The sequence below is a fragment of the Vicugna pacos genome, chromosome 9 (assembly GCF_048564905.1).
Source record: "Vicugna pacos chromosome 9, VicPac4, whole genome shotgun sequence".
NCBI lineage: Eukaryota > Metazoa > Chordata > Mammalia > Artiodactyla > Camelidae > Vicugna > Vicugna pacos.
Window position 1 is genome coordinate 9,848,987 of NC_132995.1, and position 22,931 is coordinate 9,871,917.

Consider the following 22,931-nt stretch of genomic DNA (forward strand, 5'->3'; position numbering starts at 1 on the left):
TCACCTCTTCCCCCACCTCCTCTGTCTCCCTCCCTCCCTCCCCTCTGGCTACAGCACTCAAAGTTTCCCTCTCTCTCTTCTGTCGGTCAGTTTTTCACAGTTGCCTGCACTGAAGCACAGAGGCTGTGGAGGGCCTGGGGCTCGTGGTCTTGTTCCGTGGCTGCTGACCCTCTCAGGCAGCTGCACTCTCTGCGTCTCTGGTCCTTGACACCTGGGCGAGGCTGTCCCCCAGCTGTGCTGGTGAACAGGAGAGGGAAATGGAGGCGGAGGTCAGCTTAGAGACCCTCTAAGAGAGAGATAGAGAGAGGCCCAAAGGGAGACCTAGAGGCAGGGAGAGAGCAAGACAGAGAAACCGCGTCACCGACAGAGAGAGAAAGACCTAGAATCAAAAAGAGATGCAGATACGAAGCACTAGAGACAGAGAGAATGAGACAGAAAAGAGAGCACAGAGATGGAGACAGAATCAGAGAGCGAGAGACAGAGACGGCAGCACAGAGACAGAGAAGGAGGAACACAGAGAGGGACAAGGGGGCAGAGTCAGTGCCAAGGAGGGAGAATGAAATAGAAAAGCAGAGATAGAGACAAGAGTTGCTGAGAGCCAGAGAGGCACAAAGAGAGGCAGAGCCAGAGAGAGAAACGGACACAGACAAACAGACAGAGAGATACTTAGAGACAGAGCCAGAACAGACCGAGGGAGACAAAGGCATAAAGGAGAGGAAGACAGACAGGGTCAGAGACAAAGATGAACCCAGAGGCTTCCAGAGCAGGAAAGACTGGGGTGAGGCCCCGAGAAGGTGAGAGGAAGGAGAGAGGCACAGAGAGAGGGAGAGACAGATGGGCGGCATCTTCTCCAGCAGATATGCGAGCGACGTCCAGGAGTGTCTCCATCACTCTCCCACCACCGCATCTCACCCCGAGTGGGAATCACATTTGCGCCATGGGGCGGGGCCCCAGCATAGGTTGTGTTTTTGTCACTGGGCGGGTCTATGTGTGCGGTTTGGTGTCTCTGGGTGTGTCTGTGTGGGTTGCGTTGGTGTGACGCCAGGCTTGCCTCTGTGTGTCTCATTGCGCTGTGGCTGGCGGGTCCACGTTCTTGCATGACATATGACACGGGAGCGGCGAGGAGTTACATCTGTGTGTTCCCCCAAGAGTGGTGTCCAGAGGGTCACCGGTGACACCATGCGAGTAGTTTTGTGTCACTGTGCCAGTGAGTCCCTGTGCATTGCTGTAAGACGGTTTTGATCTGTGTCCAGGTGTATGGTGTGTACGGGTCCACACATGACTTCTGCGCTGCTGCATGTGGTCACATGCTGCGTTGCTGTGACTTCTGGGAGTCACCAGGCATCACTCTGCATAGTATTTGTTTTCCTGCCTGTCAGTGTGTGTTGTGTCTCTTTATGGGCATCGTGTGTGTAAAGCTGTGTATCACTCAGGGATGTGACCTGTGTCTCCTTTGAGGTACCTGTCCGTGTCAGGGGCTGCTCCTTTCCCTGCCAAGAACACAGCCCGAGTACCCACACTTGGAGTGTTGTGTTTGCATGGCTATGGATCTCACTGTACCAGAGGGTGTCTCCTGATGCAATGTGTGGTGCTGATGCAAGTCTGTGTCGGCTGTGTCACTGGGTCACATCTGCTGTTTCATGTGACACATGGTGTTTGTGAAAGGCTGTGCTGGCAAGACTGTATCAATGTGTTTTGCGTCATTTTGTCTTTGCATATTACTCTGTATATGTTGTGTTTGTGTGGCCACCCATGTCGGAGTGTGTGGTGTCCCAGGCCGTGTGTAGGTGCGGTATGTGTTGTCAGTCTGAGGCGACGGTGCCTGATTTACTCTGTGCACATTGCTCTTGGGCATCGGGGTCCGTGTAGTTTGTGCCTGGCCCCGTGGGGCACCATTCTGGGTTGTGCCACGTGATGCATCGAAGTAGATCAGAATGTCTTACATGGGGCATGTGCTACTGGGGTTTCTGTGTGTCACTAAGCCTGTAGGTCCCTGCATGCATCCTGCTCTCTGACTGTATATTTGAATGGTGTTGTGTGCTGGGTATATGGTGTGTCCAGGTGAATCCATGTGTGTTGTGAATCATTCTATGAACACATGTGCTGGAGTCACCGTGTGCCATGAAGTATGTGTGTGTGTTCCTCTACATGCTGAGTGATTGGAGGCTGCCAGGGGTGTGTCCTTAATTGTATGCTTGCACCTGTTGGTTATCATTCCACGGGAGTGTGACGTCTGGGTGCTATGAGTGCCCTGTTCACAAAGATATGTTGCATGTGGCATCTGGATACTGCTAGGTCAATACAGATTGTGTGTTTGTGGAACACTTGGTATCTGTTGTTTCTGTGTAGCTATGAATCGGCATCACCCTGTGTGGCGTCTCAGTGTGGCCATTTGTGTGCCAACTTTGATTGCAACGTGTGTGCCTGTGTGTGGACAGTATTTGGGTGGCCATGTGTGCCACGGGGCGCTGACTGCCTCGGCAAGTGCTGGCGTGTGTCACACCATGTGTGCGGTGTCTGGGTGTGGCTGTGGGTTTCAGAGCTTGCTGGGAGTTGTGAGTCACCCAGTGTAGGTTGTGTTGTGTGCTCATGGGTGTTAGGTTCTGTCTCCGGCCATGCTGTGTGTGAGGGTGTATCACCCAGTGTCGCGTGGTGTCTGGGTGTGGCCTGAGTGTAGGTGTGTATTACACGCTGCAGACGGTTGTGTGTGACAAAGCCCATTGTGTGTCAGTGTGTGTCTTCATCCACGTGAACGCACGCCTCTTCCTTGCTCGGCCCCAAGACACACCCCAGCCCCTCCTTAGTCTGAGAGGGAGGGTTGGGGAGCCTCCGTTCTGCCCAGGGGCCTCCCCAGCACCTCCCCGCCCTGCCCAGCAGTCACCACCCCCCCAGAGGGCACAGGCTTTGCTGTGCCTCAGAGCAAGAGAGCAGTGCAGGCCGGGGACCTGCAAGCCACAGTGGCTGCCCTTTGCGTGCTGCGAGGTGCGGGACTCTGGGCAGGAAGCTGGCTGAGCCCCAAGACCCCGGGGGCCATGGGCGGGGAGCTGGTGCCGGGCCTGGGGGCCCTGCGGCGGCGAAAACGCCTGCTGGAGCAGGAGAAGCGGCTGGCCGGCTGGGCACTGGCACTGGCAGGAATCGGCATCGGACTCATGGTCCTGCACGCGGAGATGTTATGGTTTGGGGGGTGCTCGGTGAGTGGAGGCTGGGGCCCGAGACTGCTGAGTCTGAGGGAGGAGGAGCTGGGGACTGGGATTCTGGGGTCTGAGGGAGGAGGGGCTGGAGGCCAAGACTCCTGGGTCTGAGAGTGGAGGAGGCTATGGGCTGGACTCTTGGGACCTAGGGAGGTAAATGTTTGCAGCCCTCTCTGCAAAAGGAAGGGAATAGGGGTCACAGAGTGTCAGTCTTAAAGGTACTGCAATTAGACAGTTGGAGGTCCAGGACCCCTGCAGACCAGGGTTGGCTGATAAGATACTGGAGATTCCCAAGAACAGATTAGTGGAGCAGTAACCCCAGGTTCGGGGAAGGGGGTGGTGAGAAGAGAGATTAAGTTCTTCCAGTAGGCAGCAGTTCCTTGGTCCTTATCTAAACTCTAACGTTTACCCAGTGTCTCAAAAGCAAAGGGCAGAAACCAAAGGACTGGCTGGAGTGGGGATGGGAAACGGAAAACAACCAGCCCCACCTCCCACTCCCCTTTCTCTATCATTAAGCAGCTCAGCCTCCCCAGAATCTACAGGCTAGGAAATAAGGGAGAGGTAGGTTTATAGTAGCCTGGACTCCTGGGTCCCAGGGGAGGAGGGGCTGGGGGGGTTCTGACTCCTGAGTTTGAAGGAGGCTTAGAGCATCTTATAGGGGAAGAGGGACTGACTTTGAGGCTAGTGTTAGTGGGGAAGGAAAGAACAGATGGGGCCCCGGGACAGGTTTGAGCAGGCTCCCAGCACATTTCAGCCCCGGTCCAGGCAGCGATGGGGGCAGATGAAGGACCCAGGTCAGAATTGGCGGCTTAAGGACAGGACAGAATTACTCAACAGGAAAGGAGGGGTTGGGGATCTGTCTGGGGTAAGGGACCAGGAATTGGGCTGGTTGGGGCACACTGATTTGAGGACTGAGTTGGGGGATTCCTGGGGGACTCAGGCTGAAATTTGCAGGTGGGACAGGCAGACAGCTTGGAAGTGACCGGAAGCCACACGGAGGGTCAGGGCAGGCTAGGTTCCTCTGGCCGGGTAGCCAGGCGAGGGCAGCGGGCACTGAGGGGGTGGGGCCGCTAAAGCCCTTGCCAACAGGAAGCCCATGGCTGGGCCGACCCACCGCTCCCATGCTTCAGTGCCCCGCCAGCAGGGGAGGTGAGGACAGAGGAGCTTTGGCTGATGGGAAGGATGGGGGGTGGGGTGGTCTTTCTTTCACCACCCTGTCCCCTGGCTCTCTCACCTCCCATGGCTGCCTTCCCTCCACCACCTGCCAGGCTGCTGCCTCTGTCCAGCAGTGGGACTCTGAAATCTGCTGCAGCTCTCTGAGCCTCAGTTTCCCCAACTGGAAACTGGGGGTAAGGGTTGAAATACATGCTTCCTCAGCCCCCTTTCTGTGACAGCCTTGACAACATCCATGTCCTCTCTCCACCTTCATCGCAATCTAATGGCTCATTTTGCTGAGATCTAGGCACCTGCTCACCAGAGGGGAGGGACAGGGGCAGAGACAGGTGCCAAATCCCACGGATGCAGGGGAACATGATGGGGATATCAGCAGGGGTTGGGGAAAAGGGAAGGATGGAGAGAGGGACAGAGGCAGAGACTGAGAGAGACAGAGATACACAGAGAGACAAAGACAGAGAGACTAAGACAAAGATGCAGTGAGAGACAGAGTGGTACAGCCACAGAGAAAGGGGTCTAGGATCTGGGGCAAGAGGAACTGGAAAGGAGATAGGACCACCAGAGAAGTGGATTGGGGAGTGGGGAGGGGGTTGTGTCTAGTGAGGTGTTGTCTGGGACAAAACAAAGAAGACAGGTAACTGGGGAGCCATGGAAGGATGAAAGGGTGGGGGAGGGCTAAGGACAAGAGGACCATTGTTCAGGGAGGGGGGGGTAGGCTCCCTGGGGCAGGAAACTGGCCCTCTTCCTCTGCAGAGGCTGGCCAGGCGAGGGGAGCTGGCAGCGTTTTAGGAGAAACAGGTGCTGAACTCTGTGTGGGAGCCTAGGTGGCCCCTTTCTCCCCACACCACCTCCCAGGCAGGGACCCCCCCCCCACAACACCTCCTAGGGAATCCAGCAGCCCCAGTCCCCTCTAAATCTTTCGCTCAAGAATTCTAGATTCCTCTAAGTTACTGTTACACAAAGAGAGGGAAAAAAAACTTCCCGTGGTTTCTGGAGGCCATGTGCTTCCAGCCAGATCTGTCCTGGGCTTAGAGCCAAGAGGCAGGGCAGGAGGTGGGTTGGGGGGGCAGGTGGAGAGGAGATGCACAGGGCAGGACTGGGGGGCCCTTCTCAGAGCTGGGGCTCAGGTCTCAGGTACCCAGCTCCCTGGATGAGGGCAGTGGAGGGTGTCACTCATTCCTCGGGGATTGAGTGATAAGTTTCTAAGCTCCTCAGGGATTGGGTGGGGGGGATTCAGGGGGACTTGAAGTTGCTCTCTAGGGCAGAAACCAGTTGAGTGGGAAGGGAAGGGGTGCTCTTTAGAGACTAAATGTCTGTTTCTAGACACCCCTCCACACACACACACACACACACACACACACACACACACACCTGAGGAATTACTTTTGACGGGGAAGGGTATGGGGATTTAAGAAGAAATGTGCGTTTCAAGGTCTTTCCTCAGGCGTGTGGTCCTAGAAGAGCTGAGGAGGAGGGTGGACACTGGCATCTAGGCTAGGGCTGTCCCATTGGGAAAGAAGAGGGTGCTCTCCTTGAGGACCAGATGATGGTTTTGAGACGTCCCCAGACCTGAGACATCTGGAGGAACTGGGTTGGGGATTAAGAAACTAGGAAATTGGGGATTGAGAAGGGATGTGGGTTTGGGAGGCAGGTAGAGGGAACTGACCTAGGATCTCACCCCTTTTTCTCTCCCTCCCGACAGTGGGTGGTCTACTTGTTCCTGGTTAAATGTATGATCAGCATTTCCACGTTGTTGCTCCTATGCCTTATTGTGGCCTTTCACGCCAAAGAGGTCCAGGTAGGGCAGGCCCAGCCCCTGAGTCCCTTCCTTGCTCCCCCCTGCCCCCACCACACCCTGTTGGCTCACACTTTCCACCTCCTGGGCTGAGTAATGTGCTTCCTCCACCCTGCAATACATCCACACCCTCATCCACCCGGAGGGGATGAACCACTGACAGACAGACAGAGCCACCTGGAGCAGCTCTGATGTTTCTCCACCTGCTGCCCTTGGTCTCACCTTGCACACCTGTAGATGCTGAGAGTTCCTGCCCCCAGGCAGGGCGCAGCCTCCCAGATCTTCATCCTGCATCCTTGAGTCCTCACCTATTCCAGTCCCAAGCAACCCAAGATCCTAGTTGTGTGCCCACAGGTCCTTCCCTACACCTGAGCTCCCAATAACCCACCCCCAAACCCAGGAGCCCTTCCCACCCATACCCTGCCTCCTATCTCATGCCTCACTGGACACTCAGCTCTCCACCCTTTCCCCTCTCATCCCATCCCCCACATCCCCAATCACATTGCCTGCCCTTCTTTCCCCCATACCTTTGGGTATAAAATGCGGGTTATTGGCAATGTGAGATAGTGCCCCTTGCAGTGCCTGGCACACAAGTGGCGCTCAATAAGAAGTACACATTATCATTAATAGCAGTCATTTGAGCCCTGGACCTCAGTTTCCACATCTATAAAATGGGGATAAGGATACTTTCAACCTCACTGACTTGTGTGCAGAGTCACAACCCATAAAAGGGATGGAGCAATGCCTAGTACCTCCAAAGTGCCCCATACATGCTAACTATTGTTTTTGCTACTGGGATGACTGCAGTTACTATAGTGTCCCCCCAAAAAGGAGCAGGACATGGCTCCATGGATGTGGAACGTAAGCTCCAGGGAGGCAGGGTTTCTGTTCTGTTCGCCCACAGCCTCGGTATATAGAACAATGTTGGCACACCGTAGGCACTCAGTAAGTGTTCCTGTAAGTTCTGGAAGTGGGCTAAACCTAGGACAGGGCAGAAGGTGGAGAGATGTCTTCCTTCGGTCCTGCCCTGCTCCTTCCCCCCCCTCCCCAGCCCCATGCCCTGGCCTTGCGCTATCCCCTCTCGGGCCCAGCAGGCACACCCCCCTTATCTTCCAGCGCAGGCTGGGGAGCGAGCACCTGACCTTCGTGTGACCCCCTCTCCTCTCCGTCCGCCCCCTCCCCGCAGTTGTTCATGACGGACAACGGGCTCCGCGACTGGCGTGTGGCGCTGACCGGGCGGCAGGTGGCGCAGATCGTGCTGGAGCTGGTGGTATGCGGGCTGCACCCAGTGCCTGGGAGTGGCCCGCCGTGCACGCTGCGTTCCAGGTCCCAGCAGACAGCGGTCACGCAGTCCTGGCCGGGCTTCCTGGGCCAGGGGGAGGCAGTGCTGTCACTGGTCATGCTGCTGCGCCTCTACCTCGTGCCCCGCGCCGTGCTCCTGCGCAGCGGCGTCCTGCTCAACGCCTCCTACCGCAGCATCGGCGCGCTCAACCAGGTCCGCTTCCGCCACTGGTTCGTGGCCAAGCTGTACATGAACACGCACCCCGGCCGCCTACTGCTCTGCCTCACGCTTGGCCTCTGGCTCACCACCGCCTGGGTGCTGTCGGTGGCCGAGAGGTGAGGGTGCTGGAGGGTGTGGAGTGAGGGTACCTGGAGCATCTGGAGGAGCCACTTGGGGAAAGCTATCTGTCCATACTCTCACCCACTGGGGTGGGAGGACACCACAGGCCAGCCCCAGACCCTTTCCTCCACCTGCAGCCTCCAGTCTCCCCAGACACACACAGACCCCAGGAAGCCCTGTCCTTCCTGCTTTCAAACCTCTCCTACCTTAGGTTTCCAGGCATCCGTTCAGTCTCCAAAGCTAGGCGCTGGGGCCTGGCCAAGGGCTGCATCTGCACTGAAGAACCGGACACCTTTTCTGAATTAGCACAGATGCACCGTAGGCACTCCGGGTGACCCGGGGGCTGCTCTGGAAGGGACTGCCCTGCAGGGAAATGGTATGGAATTCCAGGCTGCCTGCTAGACTTTGACCTGGTGCTGGGCCTGTACCTTTTGAGGGCCTCCATTTATCTTACAGGTAAAGAAATCGGGGGTAGTCTTGGCCAGTGGTTCTCAAAGTGTAGTTCCAGGACCAGCAGCATCACTTGGGAACTGGTTGCATATCCAAATTCCCAGGACCCCATCCAGATCTATGGAATCCAAGACTCTTGGTGGGAGGGGCCCAGCAATCTGTTTTAACAGTTGATTCTGATGCTGTCTCAAGTCTGAGAACTTCTACTCTAGTACATTTGGTAAAGGATTTTTGAGGGGAGGTGGTGAATGAGAAGATCTGCCCTTAGATCTCTTCTCTCTGAGCCTCTGTAAAATGGGTGTCAAATTCCACCATCTTTAAAATCTCCCTGGCAATTCTAATCTTTCAAGCTTTTAAACTCATTCGTCTTACAGATCTCGGTTCTCTCAGTGGGGAAATCAGTCAGGATCTGTAAGTGATCCTCCTGCTAATTCTCTCAGCTGAAAAATGGGAGGATGGGGAGGAAGTCAAATTGCTAAATCCCAAGACAGAAGTCCTCAAACTGGAATGTACTTTGGGATGAGGCGGGTGGGGCTTAGTGAAGATTCAACTCCACCTCCAGACACTAATTCAGTGGGTCTGAGTATCTGGGGCGCTGATGAATGACGCTTTCCCTGCTTTGGTCTAACTGTGGGTCAGAGTTAGACAAACCCTGATTTTCAATCCCTTCCATGACTGCCTAAAATGTCCCTTTCTATGAAATGAGGGGGAAAGAGGGTAGAGTCCTGCCAAGCCTTTTTAGAGTCCCACCTTTCTAGTCCTGATAGGGACGTCTCCAGGCCGTATCAGGGACCTGGGAGTTTGTGAGAAGTTAGAAAAAGGTGCCCTTTCCTCGGGGTCATGTAGCCTTCTGCCAGTCTGACAAGTGGCCCCCTCTAAACCCCCTCAACCACATGCCTGGCGGCCCTGGTAGCCTAGCTAAAACCAAACAGGCTTAGGAATTGGCCGGATCCAGGTTCAAATCTCACAGCAAAGAGAAAGCCAGGCGCCAAAGCCCAGTTCTTACTGGCTTTTTCTCTGAATGCTTCTTGGGACAGTGGGTACATGTTAATAAAAACGGTATCAAACATCACAGAAACCCCTGGGGCGGCTGTGAACTAACCCCCACCCCTTCCCCACAGGCAGACTGTTAATGCCACCGGACACCTTTCAGACACACTGTGGCTCATCCCCATCACATTCCTGACCATCGGCTATGGGGACGTGGTGCCGGGTACCATTTGGGGCAAGATTGTCTGCCTCTGCACTGGGGTCATGGTGAGTTTACCTGTTCAGGGACCCTACCCTTATCCCAAACTGCTCATACCCTGGGCCCCAGGAAACCATGGAGCCAACAAAGGCAATCAGGGACATCCTTGAGAAACTTGGGTGTCTGTCCCTACAGTCCCGTTCCCAGTCCAGGACACAGACACCAGCCAGCCCTGTTTCCCTTGAAAACCCAAGAATCCATCCCCAAAGTCCTTGCTCTCTCCAGAACCTAGGACCCCAGCCGTCATCCTCCTCAGGAACAAAGGCCCCTGACTTCCCAGCCCTGTTTCCTCCCAGGATCCAGGAATCCAGTGCAGAGCTCCATTAAGGCGTGGGTGTCTTGTCTCCCCCGCCACTTGCCCTCTCAATCACTCAAGAACCTGGTTTCTTAGCTCTAGGCTCCTCCAACACCTAGGAACCCAGTCTCCCAGCCTCCATTAGGGCGACTGAGTCCAATCATCAAGAGCAGCCTGTGCGTGCAGGCTGCCTGGGTCCGAATCCTGCTCCTGCCACTTCCTAGCTGGGAGTCAGCCATATAACCTTTCTGGGCCTCAGCTTCCTCATCTATAAAACCAGGGCTGCTGATACCACTGTCCTCCTCATGGGCTTCCTGAGAATATTAAATGAATTAAACCATGTAAAGGGTCTAAAACACATAGGAAATGCCCCATAAATGGGTCAGGGGGTAGGGATGGTTGACACTGTTATCGTAACTGGTTCCAAGCATCCAACTATCCCTACCCCAGCTCCTGGGTCCTCAAGGATGAGGCAGAGGCTCCCCAAGCCCCAGACTCAAGCCTCCTCCCAAATCTAGACAACCACTCCCTTCCCTTCAGAGGCCCAGGCCTCCAGTTCCCCCCACCCAGCCTCTATCCCCCTCCAGTACCCAGCCCCCAATGCCTTGGCCTTCATGTTCCCATGAGATCTGGCTCCCCTCACCCTCAGGGACTCAAGCTGCCCTCCCCCAGTTCTGTTGTTGTCCCAGGAAGGACATGCTGAATCTTCCAGCCCTGGGTCCACAGGTGCTGGATGGGGTGGCAGGGAAATGTGACAACTCCCCTTCCCCACCAACTGGTGAGTCTTTCCAACTAGGAAGCGGGGCAGAGGCTCAGCCAGCACAACACTCCCAAAGGGTCAGGGACCCTCAGGGCTGCCTGGGACCTCCTGTCTCATTTGAAAAGGAGAAACTGAGACAGAGACAGAGAAAGTGACCTGCACTAGAGCGCACAGCCCACTCCTGGCCCAGAGGTTCCATGGAACAACGGAATAATAATGGCTACCTTCCCCAGCTTCAAAATAACAACAGTAACAATAATAATAATAATAGTAATAATGGCTAACTTTTATTGGACACAGACTCTGTGCAGTCCCTGCTCTGACGACTTTCCAGGTGTTAATTTATGGAACCCTTGGAGTAATAGTGTGAGGGTGTGCCCATTTTACAAATAAGAAACTCGAGATTAGATAACTTGCACAGAGCTGGACTTGGAACCGAGGCAGTCCCCAAGCCAATGTTGGTAACTGGTAAATGACAAACCAGTTCTGATGGTCCAGAGCTGAAACACATAGGGTGGAGGAAGGCTACAAAGACCGATTCCAACTCCAGGGAGAGTGAACAGGTGCTATAGAGCAATGGGATTTGATGGGGCCTTGAAGGATCAGAGGCCTTGGGAGAAGGAAGGGAAAACAGTGACTGTTCAGACCAAGGTGCTCAGGCAGGTGAGAAAGAATGATGCTGAGGCTGAGTTGCCTGGGAGGGAGGCTGGGCAGAGAAGGAAGAGCAGCCTAGACCTTGGAAGGCCTTAAAAGCCGCTCTATGAAGTCTGCGATAGTTGGAGCCTAGAAGATTAATGTGAGGGGGGCAGGGTCATAATTGGGTATTAGATCTCCCTGGGGTTTGGGTGGGATAAGGAGGAGGCTAGAGAATGTCCAGGAGGGAGAGGACACAGCAAGAGCAGGGCAGAGGCTGAGGAAGTGGGAAGGAGGGGGAGGGACACCCTTGGTGACCTGATGGCCGGCTAGGCTGTGGGGAGGAAGGGGTCCCACAGGAGCCAGACCTTGGCCCCTCACTCAAAACCAGCCCTTCTCTCCTATCTCCAATCACACTCTTAACAAAAGAGGCCTGTCTAATGGTGTAAAAGCCACACCCAGGAGTTGGACCCCAGACATGTAATTTAGGATCCTGGCTCTGCTTGTCGGAGCTGTGAGACCCTGGTTCTCTCCAGGCCTGTATGCTTCTCTGTCAACTAGCGGTGGTCATGCCTGCGTCTGTGGCTGTGGGGAGGGCTCAAGGGGAGAGAGTTGGTGGCACATGGCTGCCCACAGAGCCCTACTGCTCTGCTGTGCCCACAGGGGGTCTGCTGCACGGCTCTGCTGGTGGCCGTGGTGGCCCGGAAGCTGGAGTTTAATAAGGCAGAGAAGCATGTGCACAACTTCATGATGGACATCCAGTATGCCAAAGAGGTGAGGCTCAGCGCCCAGGGCACACCCCTCCCTCAGTCCCGGGAGGCCCCACCCCCGCCCTGTCTTCCCAGAGTCCCAGGAGTCCATCTCCATCAACACTGTGCCGCCCACCCCTAGATGAAGGAGTCAGCCGCCCGGGTGCTTCAAGAGTCCTGGATGTTCTACAAACACACGCGCAGGAAGGACTCCAGACCAGCCCGCAGGCACCAGCGCAGGCTGCTGGCCGCCATCAACACGTGAGGGCCTCTGTGTGCATGCCGTGTGCATCTGTGTCCGCGTCTCCTCCTCTCTGCACAGCTTGTGTGTCCAAGCAGGAATGCGTGGCCAGGTTGGGATGCCCACGTGCGGGCCCACCTGGACCTCACACTGACTCCGTGTGTCTGTGACAGTTCAGTTTGCATGTCTCAGAGGGCCTGGGGGACTGGATGCCTGGGCCTCTACCTGGGAGGTAGGCTCACAGGTGCAGCCACCATCTCCCATCCCTTCAGTTCTCTGGCTTTTCCTCTTTGAACTTTTCTCCGTGGGTCTCTCCTCCCCTCACTTCACCCCTGAGCTAGGGCCACTTCTGATCCCCCATTTCCTTGTCCTACAGGTTCCGCCAGGTGCGGCTGAAACACAGAAAGCTCCGGGAACAAGTGAATGCCATGGTGGACATCTCCAAGGTACCAGGATCCCCTGAATGGGGGTCTGGAAGAGGGAGGTTGGGGGCAGCTGGTAAGGAAATCTGGCCTGAGAATAGGGACCACTGGCACACACAGGCAATAAAGGTTTGTGGTTGAATGAATAAGTGAATGAGTGAGTGAATGATGCAACAGAGTTCCTCCTGTAAGATGCAGCTTCCTCCAAACTTAAAAGAATTTGTACAAAGAACTCCACTGTTTGATGTTAAATTATTTGCACTAGACGGATACAAAAATTCCCTTCAACTACAACTCTTGTACAACAATAAAACCAAAGCAAATTGACAAACCAAGTTCAAACATAAAGGGCAGAGCAATAAAATGCAAATTAAAAGCCCCGACACACAAAAGGGTGACACTGTTTCGGGAAAACTCAATCTGTGCTGCTACTGTGAAGACGGGGCCCCAGGCCCTGGGTGCTCCTATCCTGGGCACCCTTGCCTGGCCAAGATGTGACTCAGCTGGCCCTCCCTGCTGGGACCACTTGACTCTGAAGTGCCAGGAGGAGGTGGTGATGTCAGCACCCTGCCCTGTGGCCCACAGCTTGGCTCACTGAACCTCTTGCTAATCCGGTAGCCTTTGTTTTTTTCTCACTAGTCCGCGACAATTCAAACAGTGGCCCCTGGCACCTGTGCCATGGTAAACACAGCCCCAGATGCCGGCCCCTGAACTGCACGGCAGGCCTCCGTGAGGCAGTGGTGGCCTAGATGTGCCGGAATTGGCAGGTCCTGATTTCCAAGGCTATCCATCTGGCCCAAAACACGGAAGTTAAGAGTTCTCACAGAAAGCTCTCACACCCTCAAGGATGAAGCTGGGAATCCTAGTTTGAGAAGGCAGGGGACACGGATTGTGTGGATTGTGAAGCCAGGCGGTCATCAAGGCTACAAAGATTTAAGTGAGCACCTACTACGTCCCAGGGCCTCCCTATTCTAGGTGCTGCCTTGGGCGTGTCCTTTAACAGCTCCAGGCCTGTTTCCTCAGCTGTTAAAAATGGAAACAAGATTCTCGTTCCCCTCACTTTTAGGAGGATTTTAAACTATATATGAGAAGCACTGGGCCAGGTGGCTGGGATGTGGCAGGAATGGTAACTGCTTTTATTGGGCATAATCCCCAAGAGCCTGTAAGGGTTTAGTCAATGATGGTTCTGCTGCCTCACCCCACAGGGCGGGAGGGCACCTTCCCCAGCCCCCTGATCCCTCCGACCTCTCCCTGCCCAGATGCACATGATCCTGTGTGACCTGCAGCTGGGTCTGAGCAGCTCACACCAGGCCCTGGAGAAGCGGATTGACGCGCTGGCAGGGAGGCTGGACACCCTGACCGAGCTGCTTAGTGCGGCCCTGGGGCCCCGGCAGCTTCCAGAACCAAGCCAGGAGGCCACGTAGCTGGTGAGGGGGCTGGGACTTGGGCAGGAGAGCATCCTGGAGGAAGGATGCCTGTGGCTGGCACCTCACGTGGCTAAGGGCGTGGGAGATGGGGATCCAGCCACTCTTTCTCTTCTGCTCTGGCTCTGTCTGGAGGAAAGGACTCCAAGTTCCGGGCTGAACTGGCAGCAAAAGCAGCAGACATTCCTTCTGCCCTCCGCTGACGATCAGAACCCTCTCCCTCTCTCTTTGCTTGGTCTCTGTCTCTGCCTGTCCCTGGACATGTTCTCTGGCTCTGCCCAAGTGCCCATCCACACCCTTGTCTCTCGGTATCAAGTCCACCCACCCTCCTCCTCCACCCACTGGTTCCTGTCTGTCTCTACTTCAGTGCCCCTGCTCTGGCCCTCCCTCTGGTGTCTGGCCTGCCTGTCTAGCCATTTCTCTGTGTCTCCCCAGACCCACGGAGGAAGAACCAGACTACTTTCTCCAGGACTGAGGTCAAGGACATTTTCCCTGCTACTCCTGACGCAGCCCCAGGCAGAAAGCACCTCAAGTGTGAGGATCTAAGGGGGCCCCACCTTGGGGTGGGCTGACTTGCTGCTGGCTGCCGGAGGGGACACTGGCTGAAGGAGGGAGGCCATGGCCCAACCCCCACCGAGGCCCCAAATGGGAAAATGGTCACCCCTACCCCAATACCCTCGACAAAAACACCCTCACTCTGCTGCTACAGACGACCACCTGCTTTCAGTGAGACGTGGAGTTGCCTGGGAGCTGGGACTCCTGGGTCCCAGAGGAGGAGGGGAGTTGGGGTGTCCAGGATCCTGGGCTGCCCCAGTCACCCGCTGGCCGGCAGAGCCAAAGGAACCAGGCCTGAGGCTGGGATGAGGTGGGAGGCAGCGTTCCCTGGTGGGAGAGCGAGGAGGACACCATTTTTCCAGAGCAGCAGATAATTACCTGTCTGGATAAGGTGGACTGGGGGGTGGAGGGTGCATTATTTGTAATAAATGTAAAAGTCAGAAGTTACTGTTTCTTTCTAAACATAACCACACTCCAAACAAGTAGGTCGGCCACTGAAAGGCCCTTGCCCTCTCTTAACCTGTTTCCTCATCTATAGAACAGAGGCCTCCAGAAGTGCCCTCCCAGGTCTGTAGGCTAGTGAGTCCTCAACACCGGCCCCCTGCCTTGCCCAGATCTGAGGTTAAGAGCAAGGGCTTCCAATTTAGACAGATCACAGTCCAAATCCTGGCTCTGCCATCCACTGGCTGTATGACTTTGGGCAAGTGGCTTCACCTCTCTGAACATTTTGCCTCACTTGTAAGATGAAGCCAACCTCCCCATGGGACTGCTGTGAAGATTAAAACCAGGAGTGGCACAGCGGGGCAGCGGGGAGGTCAGGCATTTAGTAAGAAGCAAATCGAAGTGAGATACTTAATTGTTTTTATTATGCTATTGATTTTCAGACACAAGGAATGCATGGAGGCCCTTTTTCTTTTCTCTGCTGCCTTTTTCCCTCTACTCATATCCACCAGAACCTAGATGACAACTCACCCATCAGGAGACTTAACAGGAACCCCAGACCAACCCACATACTCCTTTCGTATCTGCCGGGACTCAGACAGGAAAAGGGGAGGTCTATTGTATGCCCAGCTCTGCGCTCTCTTTTTATAAATCACCACCCCCACTCCCTGCCCCACTCCATCCCACTGTACAGACACAGGAACTGAGGTTTCAAGAGGAGTAGGGCCAGAAAAAAGTAAGAAAAATTAAAATAATTAAAAAGAAAAGAGAGACAGAGACAGAGAATCTGGGCTGCAGGGCCCAGATTCACACCCATCTCGTTCTGCTCCTGAGCCTGACTTCTCTGCCCTACTTGAGGTGAGTCACAGGCAGAGTGGCCTTGGACCCCAGACCTAGGTCTCCCTTCCCACCGCCACTTTGTTCCATTTTGAGAGGCTGATTCATCCTCACTTCCTCTGATATGTGGGGAAGCCCAGGCTGCCAGTCATCCTCTGCTGAGCTATCTTTGGATTTCCCTGCAGGTCCACAGCCAGCCTCGCCCCTCAGCCCCCAGAGCTAAACTGGGGCCTATGCCACCCACTCCCACTGATTGCCCTTCCTCTGGCTGCCAGCCTATGTGGGGAGGAGAGTCAACGGGAACTAGACGGGCCCTCCAAAGATATTTCCAACACCCTCCCCCTGCAGTAAGGCCTCTTCAGTGTTGCCAGATCCCCTGCAGACTCATTCCCTTCCTAGTCTACTCTGCTTCAGCTGGTAAACTCCTTCCTACTTCTCCTTTGGATCTTAGCTTAGACATCCCCTCCTCCAGGAGGCCCTCTCTGAAGCTCCCAGAGCCCCATGAACCTGCCTCTATCACAAGAATATTTACTGCACCAAGCCCCATGTTAAGTCCTTTATATAAATGATCTCACAGAACCTCTGCAAAAGGAGGTTAGGTGGGTATTACTGGTCCCATTTGACAGAAGAAGAAACTGAGACACAGAAATTAAGAAACCTGCCCAAAGCCACAAGAAAGAGCCGGGGGAGCTGGGATCTGATCCCGGCAGCCTGGATCTGGAGTGCCCCAGCACTTAGCCAGCTGCCCATTCAGACACTCGGAGATCATTACATCCAAGATTTTCATTTTTGTTCTTTATCATGTCTTCAATGTCAAGGGCCTGGCGTATGCAGAGCCTCGGTGAATAGCAATGAATGAACACGCTGACCACCTGGGATGGCCAGAAGCTCATCACCTGCCACGTTAGTTTCACTGAGATGGGAACTGGTTAGAGGGGGCTTTGCCTAAGTGACTAAGGGCACACACAAGCGAGCTCCTGTTCTGAATTATCTCGGATCCAGATTCACCTCCCTGCCCCCATTATCCACTGTGGGGCATGGGTCCTGATCCCCACCCCTCAACCTTTGCTATCTCCTCAAACAACTGGCACTTCTTGAAGGCCCTGCACCAGGGGTGGGGGCTGTAGGCATGAGTCGGAGGGCTCTGTCCTTGAGGGACTCTGTCTCACAGTGATTTTGGCCATTTCTCTCTCCTCCTTCTGTCTTGCCTCCTCTCCCAGAAGAGAATTGGGTGGAGAAAAGTGGGTCCAGAGAGGCCTGGGGCTTACCAGGCTTAGAGAGGCAGTCAGAAGCCCAGGCTCAGGGCAGGGCCTCTCCCACACGTACAACCCCCTCTCCCCCACTACATGGCCCCAGACACGACTGGGCCCTTCTCTTGCTCAAAACCTTTCCATGGCTCCCACCTGCCCTTCTGTCAAAGTCTAGCTCCTAGGCTTAAGTCACTTTCTCTTTGACAGAGACTGATTTTATATAAAGTACACAAATTTTAAGTGTAGGCTTAGTTGATTTTTACAAATGCATTCACCCAAGTAGCCACCACGCAGCTCCAGCTTGACGTTTCCAGTCCCGAAAACCCTCACGTCCCTCCCATCTTGACTCCTTCTGCCCAACTTTGAAAGAATCGTGCTGCACACCTGGTACCTGCTTCTTGGGACCAGCCAGGTATGCATTTGTTTTCACTACGGGATAGTGTGAATACACCCACAGGCCTCACCTGTGGCTGGGGGTGGGGGGTAGCAGAGCAGGGGCTCTCTAGGCTCTGGCCCCAGCCCTCCTCCAGCCTCCCTGTCCTGGCTGCTCAGAATTCTGCACCCAATTCCAGTGTGTGACGTTTTTCCCCACACCAAGCAATTCTCAGACACCACAATTCAACTTAACCCTGACACTGCCTGGAGACAGCATCAGAATCCATGGGTTAAGGGCTTGGTCTTACAAGACTCCCCCAGCCCTCCCCGCTTCAGATGCCAATTGCAAGTCCAGGCTGTCACCTGTGCTTCTGACCAACTGACTACAGATCAGAGGTTTCAGCAACTCCTTACTTGGGTTTGATGAGTGGCTCACAGAACCAAGAGACACTATTTACTTACTAGATTATTGGTTTATTATGAAAAGAAGTAACTCAGGAACTACTTCAGGGAAGAGATGCCTAGGGTAAGGTACAGGGAAGGGGCAGGGAACTTTCATACCCTCTCCAGGTACCTCTCTCTCCAAATCACACGTTCAACCAACCTGAAAGCTCTCCAAACCCCATGCTTTTGAGTTTTTTATGGAGGCTCCATTATATAGTCATGATTGATTATATCATTGACCATTGGCCCTTGATTTGCCCTCCAACCCCTCTGCCCTCCCTGGAGGCGGAGGTGTAGGACTAGGAGTCTCAACCCTCTAATCACATGGTCGGTTCCCCTGGCAACCAGCCATCCTTAGGTTACCTAGGTGCTTTCCAAAAGCCACCTCATTAACATAACAAAAGACTGTGGCATCTGTTCTCATCACAGGAAGTTCCAACAGTTTTGGGAGCTCTGTGCCAGACTCCAGGACAAAGACTAAGTACATATTTATTACAAATGACAGTATCACAGCTGCTCCTGCCCCAGGACTCCTCTTCCTTCCCAAAGACTCCTCGCTGTAACTGCACACCACTCTCGCATCCATTTTGCTTCACCCACATAGAACAAACATCGCCAGTGTTTGGCCAGTTCTTCACTATGATCCATATAGGAAGCCATATCATCTCCATCAACACCAGACTGCACGCCAAGGACCTGTTCTGAGCATTGATGCTGTGTGGAATAGTTCCAACATATAAAGACAAGGAGAGTGGTTTTTATAATTTGGAGATGTCAAATGGTAACACTTTCTTTTCTTTTACCAGGATGAGCTGGCCCTCCTTCTATTCAGGTCCAACCCCGTCTCCACCTGTACCCCGTCTGCACTTTCTCTCATCTTCTTGAGGACCCAGGTCCTGAGTCTCCTCTCTTGTCCATTTCCCCGCTCTTACTTCCATCAGCACACAAACGTGCTGTCATCCCTCTCATCTTAAAAACACGCCAATGGGACGTGAAGCAGTTTATATCCTCCATTATCCTTAAAGCTCCCTATGAGTCACCAAACTGCAAAACATCTGGAATTCATATTCAGAGGCTTTATTTTAGATATTGCGAAATAATCAGTGTGTGGAAATCCTTTCAAAGTTTCTATAGAACTAACTCCTGTTATGTTCAACAAAAGGGAAGACCCTTACAGACCAAAGAGCTAAAGAAGGCAGACAACACAGAAGACCTGCTGTAAGATTTCATTTATATCAAGTTCAAGATCAGGCACAACTCACCATAGTGACCAGAATCAGACCAGTGGTTGCTTCTGGAGTGGGGGAGTTGACAGGGAAAGGGCCCAAGAGAAATTTCTGGGGTGCTGGAAATGGTCTTTATCTTGACTTGGATAGTGGTTACACAAGTATATATTTTATAAAAATTCATTGACCTGTACCCTTAAGATCTGTGCCTTTTCTGTATTTTGCCACATTTAAGTTATACCTCACCAGTAAAAAGCTAAGGAAAAATAAGAACCCATAAACTTTTCCTTATAAAATCTGTATTATGATATTGAAACATTTCCGTAACACAGTTGAGAGGGGGATAAGACAGCCATGTTTTCTTCATGGCAGACACCATGTCCACCTCCAGCTACTGCCCGTAACTCTGCCCCTTAGGTTTTGCTTGTTTTCTTGTTTTTTAATTTTTTTGGGGGGGGATTAGGTTTATTTATTTATTTTTAATGGATGGACTGGGGATTGAACCCAGGACCTGGTGCATGCTAAGCACCCACTCTGCCACTGAGTTCTGCCCTCCCCACCTGCTCCCTAGTTGATCACCATCTTTTTGGAACCCTTTGTTCCCCTGGCCCCAGGTCATCGCTTGTCCTAATGTTCCTGCTCCCTGTTAGCCCCTGTCCAGGATGCTGGTCCTTTCCTGATTCCTAAATGTGGGAGGCCCAGGGCTCAGTCTCTGCTCTCTACACCCCCTCAGTCTGGATGGTTTCAGCAAATCCCAAGGCTTTAAATACCATCTATATATTAACAGACCCCTCAAATAGCATACTTGTATAGTTACTGATAAAATGACAGGACAGCTGCAATTTGCCTAAATGCTTAAAAAATAAGGAAAGAAACTAGAGGAAAAAATGTGCTTATATGTATGTACCAGAAAGAAATAGAAGAAACAAGTAAAATGTAGATGACTGTCCATACTGGGTGGTGGGTAGGTGGGAGTTCTTTAGACCAAACACATACCCAGTATACACAAAGGTTTTATGGTACATTTTTTAAAATAATTTTATATGTTTTTATATATGTTTTCAAAATTTCATAATGAAAAGGCAGTAAAAATTCTGTATCTACAAACCCTGGCTTCTCCCAACTGCAACCACTTAACTTAGTCCTACGTGCACCTCAAAGTTAATAAGTTCAAAGCTTGTCAGTTTCCCATCAAGACTACTCCTCCCCATCTTGGTAAAAAGCATCACTCCCAAACAAGGTCCTACTGTAGAGCACAGGGAACTATACCCAATATTCTGTAATAAGCCATAATGGAAAAGAATCTGAAAGAGTGTGTGTGTGTGTGTATGTATATCACTGAATCACTTTGCTGTACACCAGAAACTAACACAATATTGTAAATCAACTATATGTCAATAAAAAATTAATTACAAAAAAGAAAGCATCACTCTTCACCCACTTGGTCGGGCCCAAACCTTCAGGATAACTTTCAAGTCATCCCTGATTCATGCTTCCTCTCACACAACCCTCTTCCTGAGTCACCATCATTTCTCGTCCAGGCAGGGACAGCAGCTTCCTCATCTTCTGCTTCCAGGCCTGCCCAGCTGCATCCTACTCTCCTCATGGCAGCCAGGGCCACTTTGGCTTTTATGTGCATAGGTGACAGTCACGTGGTTCAAAAATGTAAGTCTTTAGAAGTCTTCCTCATGGTTCTGATCCACATTGACCTATAACTTTCACCCCCACATGCAACCCGTTATTACTTTTTCATGTTCACAAGGGAAGTCTTTATAAAACATACATCACAACATGCTGGTCCTTGTTCACAGCCCTCCAAAGGCTTCCTGTTACACTTGAAAGTAAATTCAAAAGCCCTTACCATGGCCCATAAGAACCCCATGCAACCTGGCCCTCTCTACAGCTCTATCTCTAAATAATCCTCTTCCACTCTGCTCCAGCCACTCTGGTCACCTCGATATTCTGAGAACACTCAGGTTCACTCCTACTTCATGGTTTTTCTACTTACTGTTCTTCAGCATCTTCATGAAGCTCATTTCCTTACAGTCTTTCAGGCCTCTATTCAGATGTCACCTTTTCAGAGCAGCCTTCCCTGACAGACCTGTCACTCTCTGTGACCTCCATCACTTCCAATTCCTATCCTGATTTTTCCTTTCAAGCATCTTTTACCTGGCATCAGCTGCCCCACTACGATAATTGTTCCTAAAGGACAGATACTCTGTCCTATTCACTATAGGATCTCCAGCTGACAGCCATGCCAGCAGATGACTGGAGTTCTATAATTCACTCAGTATATACAAATAAATGAATGAAATGGACAGAGAAGTGAACTGAGGAATGAATAGATCATTGGGCAATGGCTCTTAAAATTCCCAGTGCATGTACCCTTTGAGTCAGCAACTCTACTTCAAATAAGATATTCTAATGATAATACTATCATATACATGCAATCAGATGTACAAGCATACTAATTGTGGCAAATGTTCACAAGAGCAAAAGTTCAGAAACAGCCTAAATGTTTATCAGTAGGAAGTGATTAAATAAAGTACATTCATACAACAGCATTCCATCTCACTATATAAGAGAAAAGGCAGCTCTCTGGGTGCTTGATTGCACCACTGACTCACCACTAGGCAGGCTGCCTGTTGCCAGGGAAAAACTGTGGGCTCGCCCTAGAGTGAGGCAGGCTTGGGTTTGAATCCAGGCCCTGATGCTTCCTGGCTATGGGGACTTCAAGTAAGCCCTTCTTCTTTCAGACTCATTTTCTGTATCTGTTAAATGAGGAGGGGAGAAGGTTGGAGTGAGGTACGTAAGCCAGAACCTGGTATTCAGTGGGCCTGTGGTCCAACGCCAAGTCCTTCCTTTTCCCTTAAGTCAAAGTTCCACCTCTGAGGGTTGCCCATATGTGAAACTGGCATGGAGGGTAACATGGGGTTGAGAAATTCAGGTAAGAAAACGATAGGAGCTAACAAATGAAGATGCTTAAGAGAGACACTGACAGACACAACACTAAGGTAGCTTGTCATGTGTATCTCCACCAAACACCCACAGTCTTCTGGAGAATCCATAAACAACAGGACTCTCAACTCAGTCTGTCTGGTGGTTGTTTTCACTCAGCCTGTGACAGCCTGGAGATATGGTTCCACTTGGTACCTGTGCTGAGAAAATGGTAGCAGGGATGAGGCCTGGAGGGGAGGGGGCGATTCAGACTCAATCACTATCATTATCCTCGTAAACTACAAAATGACAGCACGTAGTGCTACCAGGCGCTCTTCGAGGCACTTTCACCCATTTAACTCTGCCAGTATCATCAGCCGGTGCCCCACATCTCCATTTCAGAAACAGGAACCCAAGGAGCAGGGTATAGCTCAAGTGGTAGAGAGCATGCTTGCATGCACAAGGTCCTGGGTTCATTCCCCAATACCTCTAATAAAAAGAAAAATAAATAAACCTAATTACCTCCCCGCTACTCACCCCTCCAAAAAAACGGACCTAGAGGCAGAGAGGGTTAAGGAACTTGGCCAAGGTCCCCCACCATTTATAGGAACCCGGCTCAAGCTCTCAACTCCAATGCTTTGCTGTAACAGCAGCTCACAGGAAACTGGGAACTGGTGCTCTAGGAATGGAGGAATATGGAAACCAGAGTGGAGACTTACTTTTATCATGTACCCCATTGGCTGCTTGAACTTTGTCAGAATGTACATGCATTCTGTGTTCAAATATAACTTTTAAGACTTTACTGGGGAGGGGTGTAGTTCAGTGGTAGAGTGAGTGCTTAGCATGCACGAGGTCCTAGGTTC

The 22,931-nt window shown here is 52.4% G+C and overlaps 1 protein-coding gene and 1 long non-coding RNA gene across 4 annotated transcripts in view; one reads left to right on the forward strand and one right to left on the reverse strand.

Annotated features, from left to right (window-relative positions):
* LOC116282251 (uncharacterized) overlaps positions 1-22,931 on the reverse strand; it is a 70,723-nt gene that overhangs the window by 46,967 nt on the left and 825 nt on the right. For both annotated transcript variants that reach the window (XR_012075467.1, XR_012075469.1), the window contains exon 2: positions 21,759-21,902. This is a non-coding gene — a long non-coding RNA (uncharacterized lncRNA). The remainder of the gene's footprint in view (positions 1-21,758; positions 21,903-22,931) is intronic.
* On the forward strand, positions 1,058-14,831 carry KCNN4 (potassium calcium-activated channel subfamily N member 4). Of its 2 annotated transcripts, none has more exons than XM_072966942.1 (9): positions 1,058-1,181; positions 6,067-6,162; positions 7,346-7,776; positions 9,352-9,487; positions 11,831-11,941; positions 12,059-12,177; positions 12,534-12,603; positions 13,839-14,006; positions 14,439-14,831. In XM_072966942.1, the coding sequence occupies exons 2-8, from the start codon at positions 6,097-6,099 to the stop codon at positions 14,001-14,003; spliced, it is 1,098 nt and encodes a 365-aa protein (XP_072823043.1). In that variant the 5' UTR covers positions 1,058-1,181; positions 6,067-6,096; the 3' UTR covers positions 14,004-14,006; positions 14,439-14,831. The 2 variants fall into 2 exon arrangements, with proteins under 2 accessions (XP_072823043.1, XP_072823042.1); XM_072966941.1 differs by lacking the exon at positions 1,058-1,181 and adding an exon at positions 2,594-3,191.

Bases quoted from the DNA above. Each gene is read 5' to 3' on its own strand.
- KCNN4 (XM_072966941.1), top strand. From the start codon at position 3,033: ATGGGCGGGGAGCTGGTGCCGGGCCTGGGGGCCCTGCGGCGGCGAAAA. The intron at 11,942-12,058 runs GTGAGGCTCAGC...GCCCACCCCTAG, and splicing joins ACATCCAGTATGCCAAAGAG to ATGAAGGAGTCAGCCGCCCG. The intron at 12,604-13,838 runs GTACCAGGATCC...CTCCCTGCCCAG, and splicing joins CCATGGTGGACATCTCCAAG to ATGCACATGATCCTGTGTGA.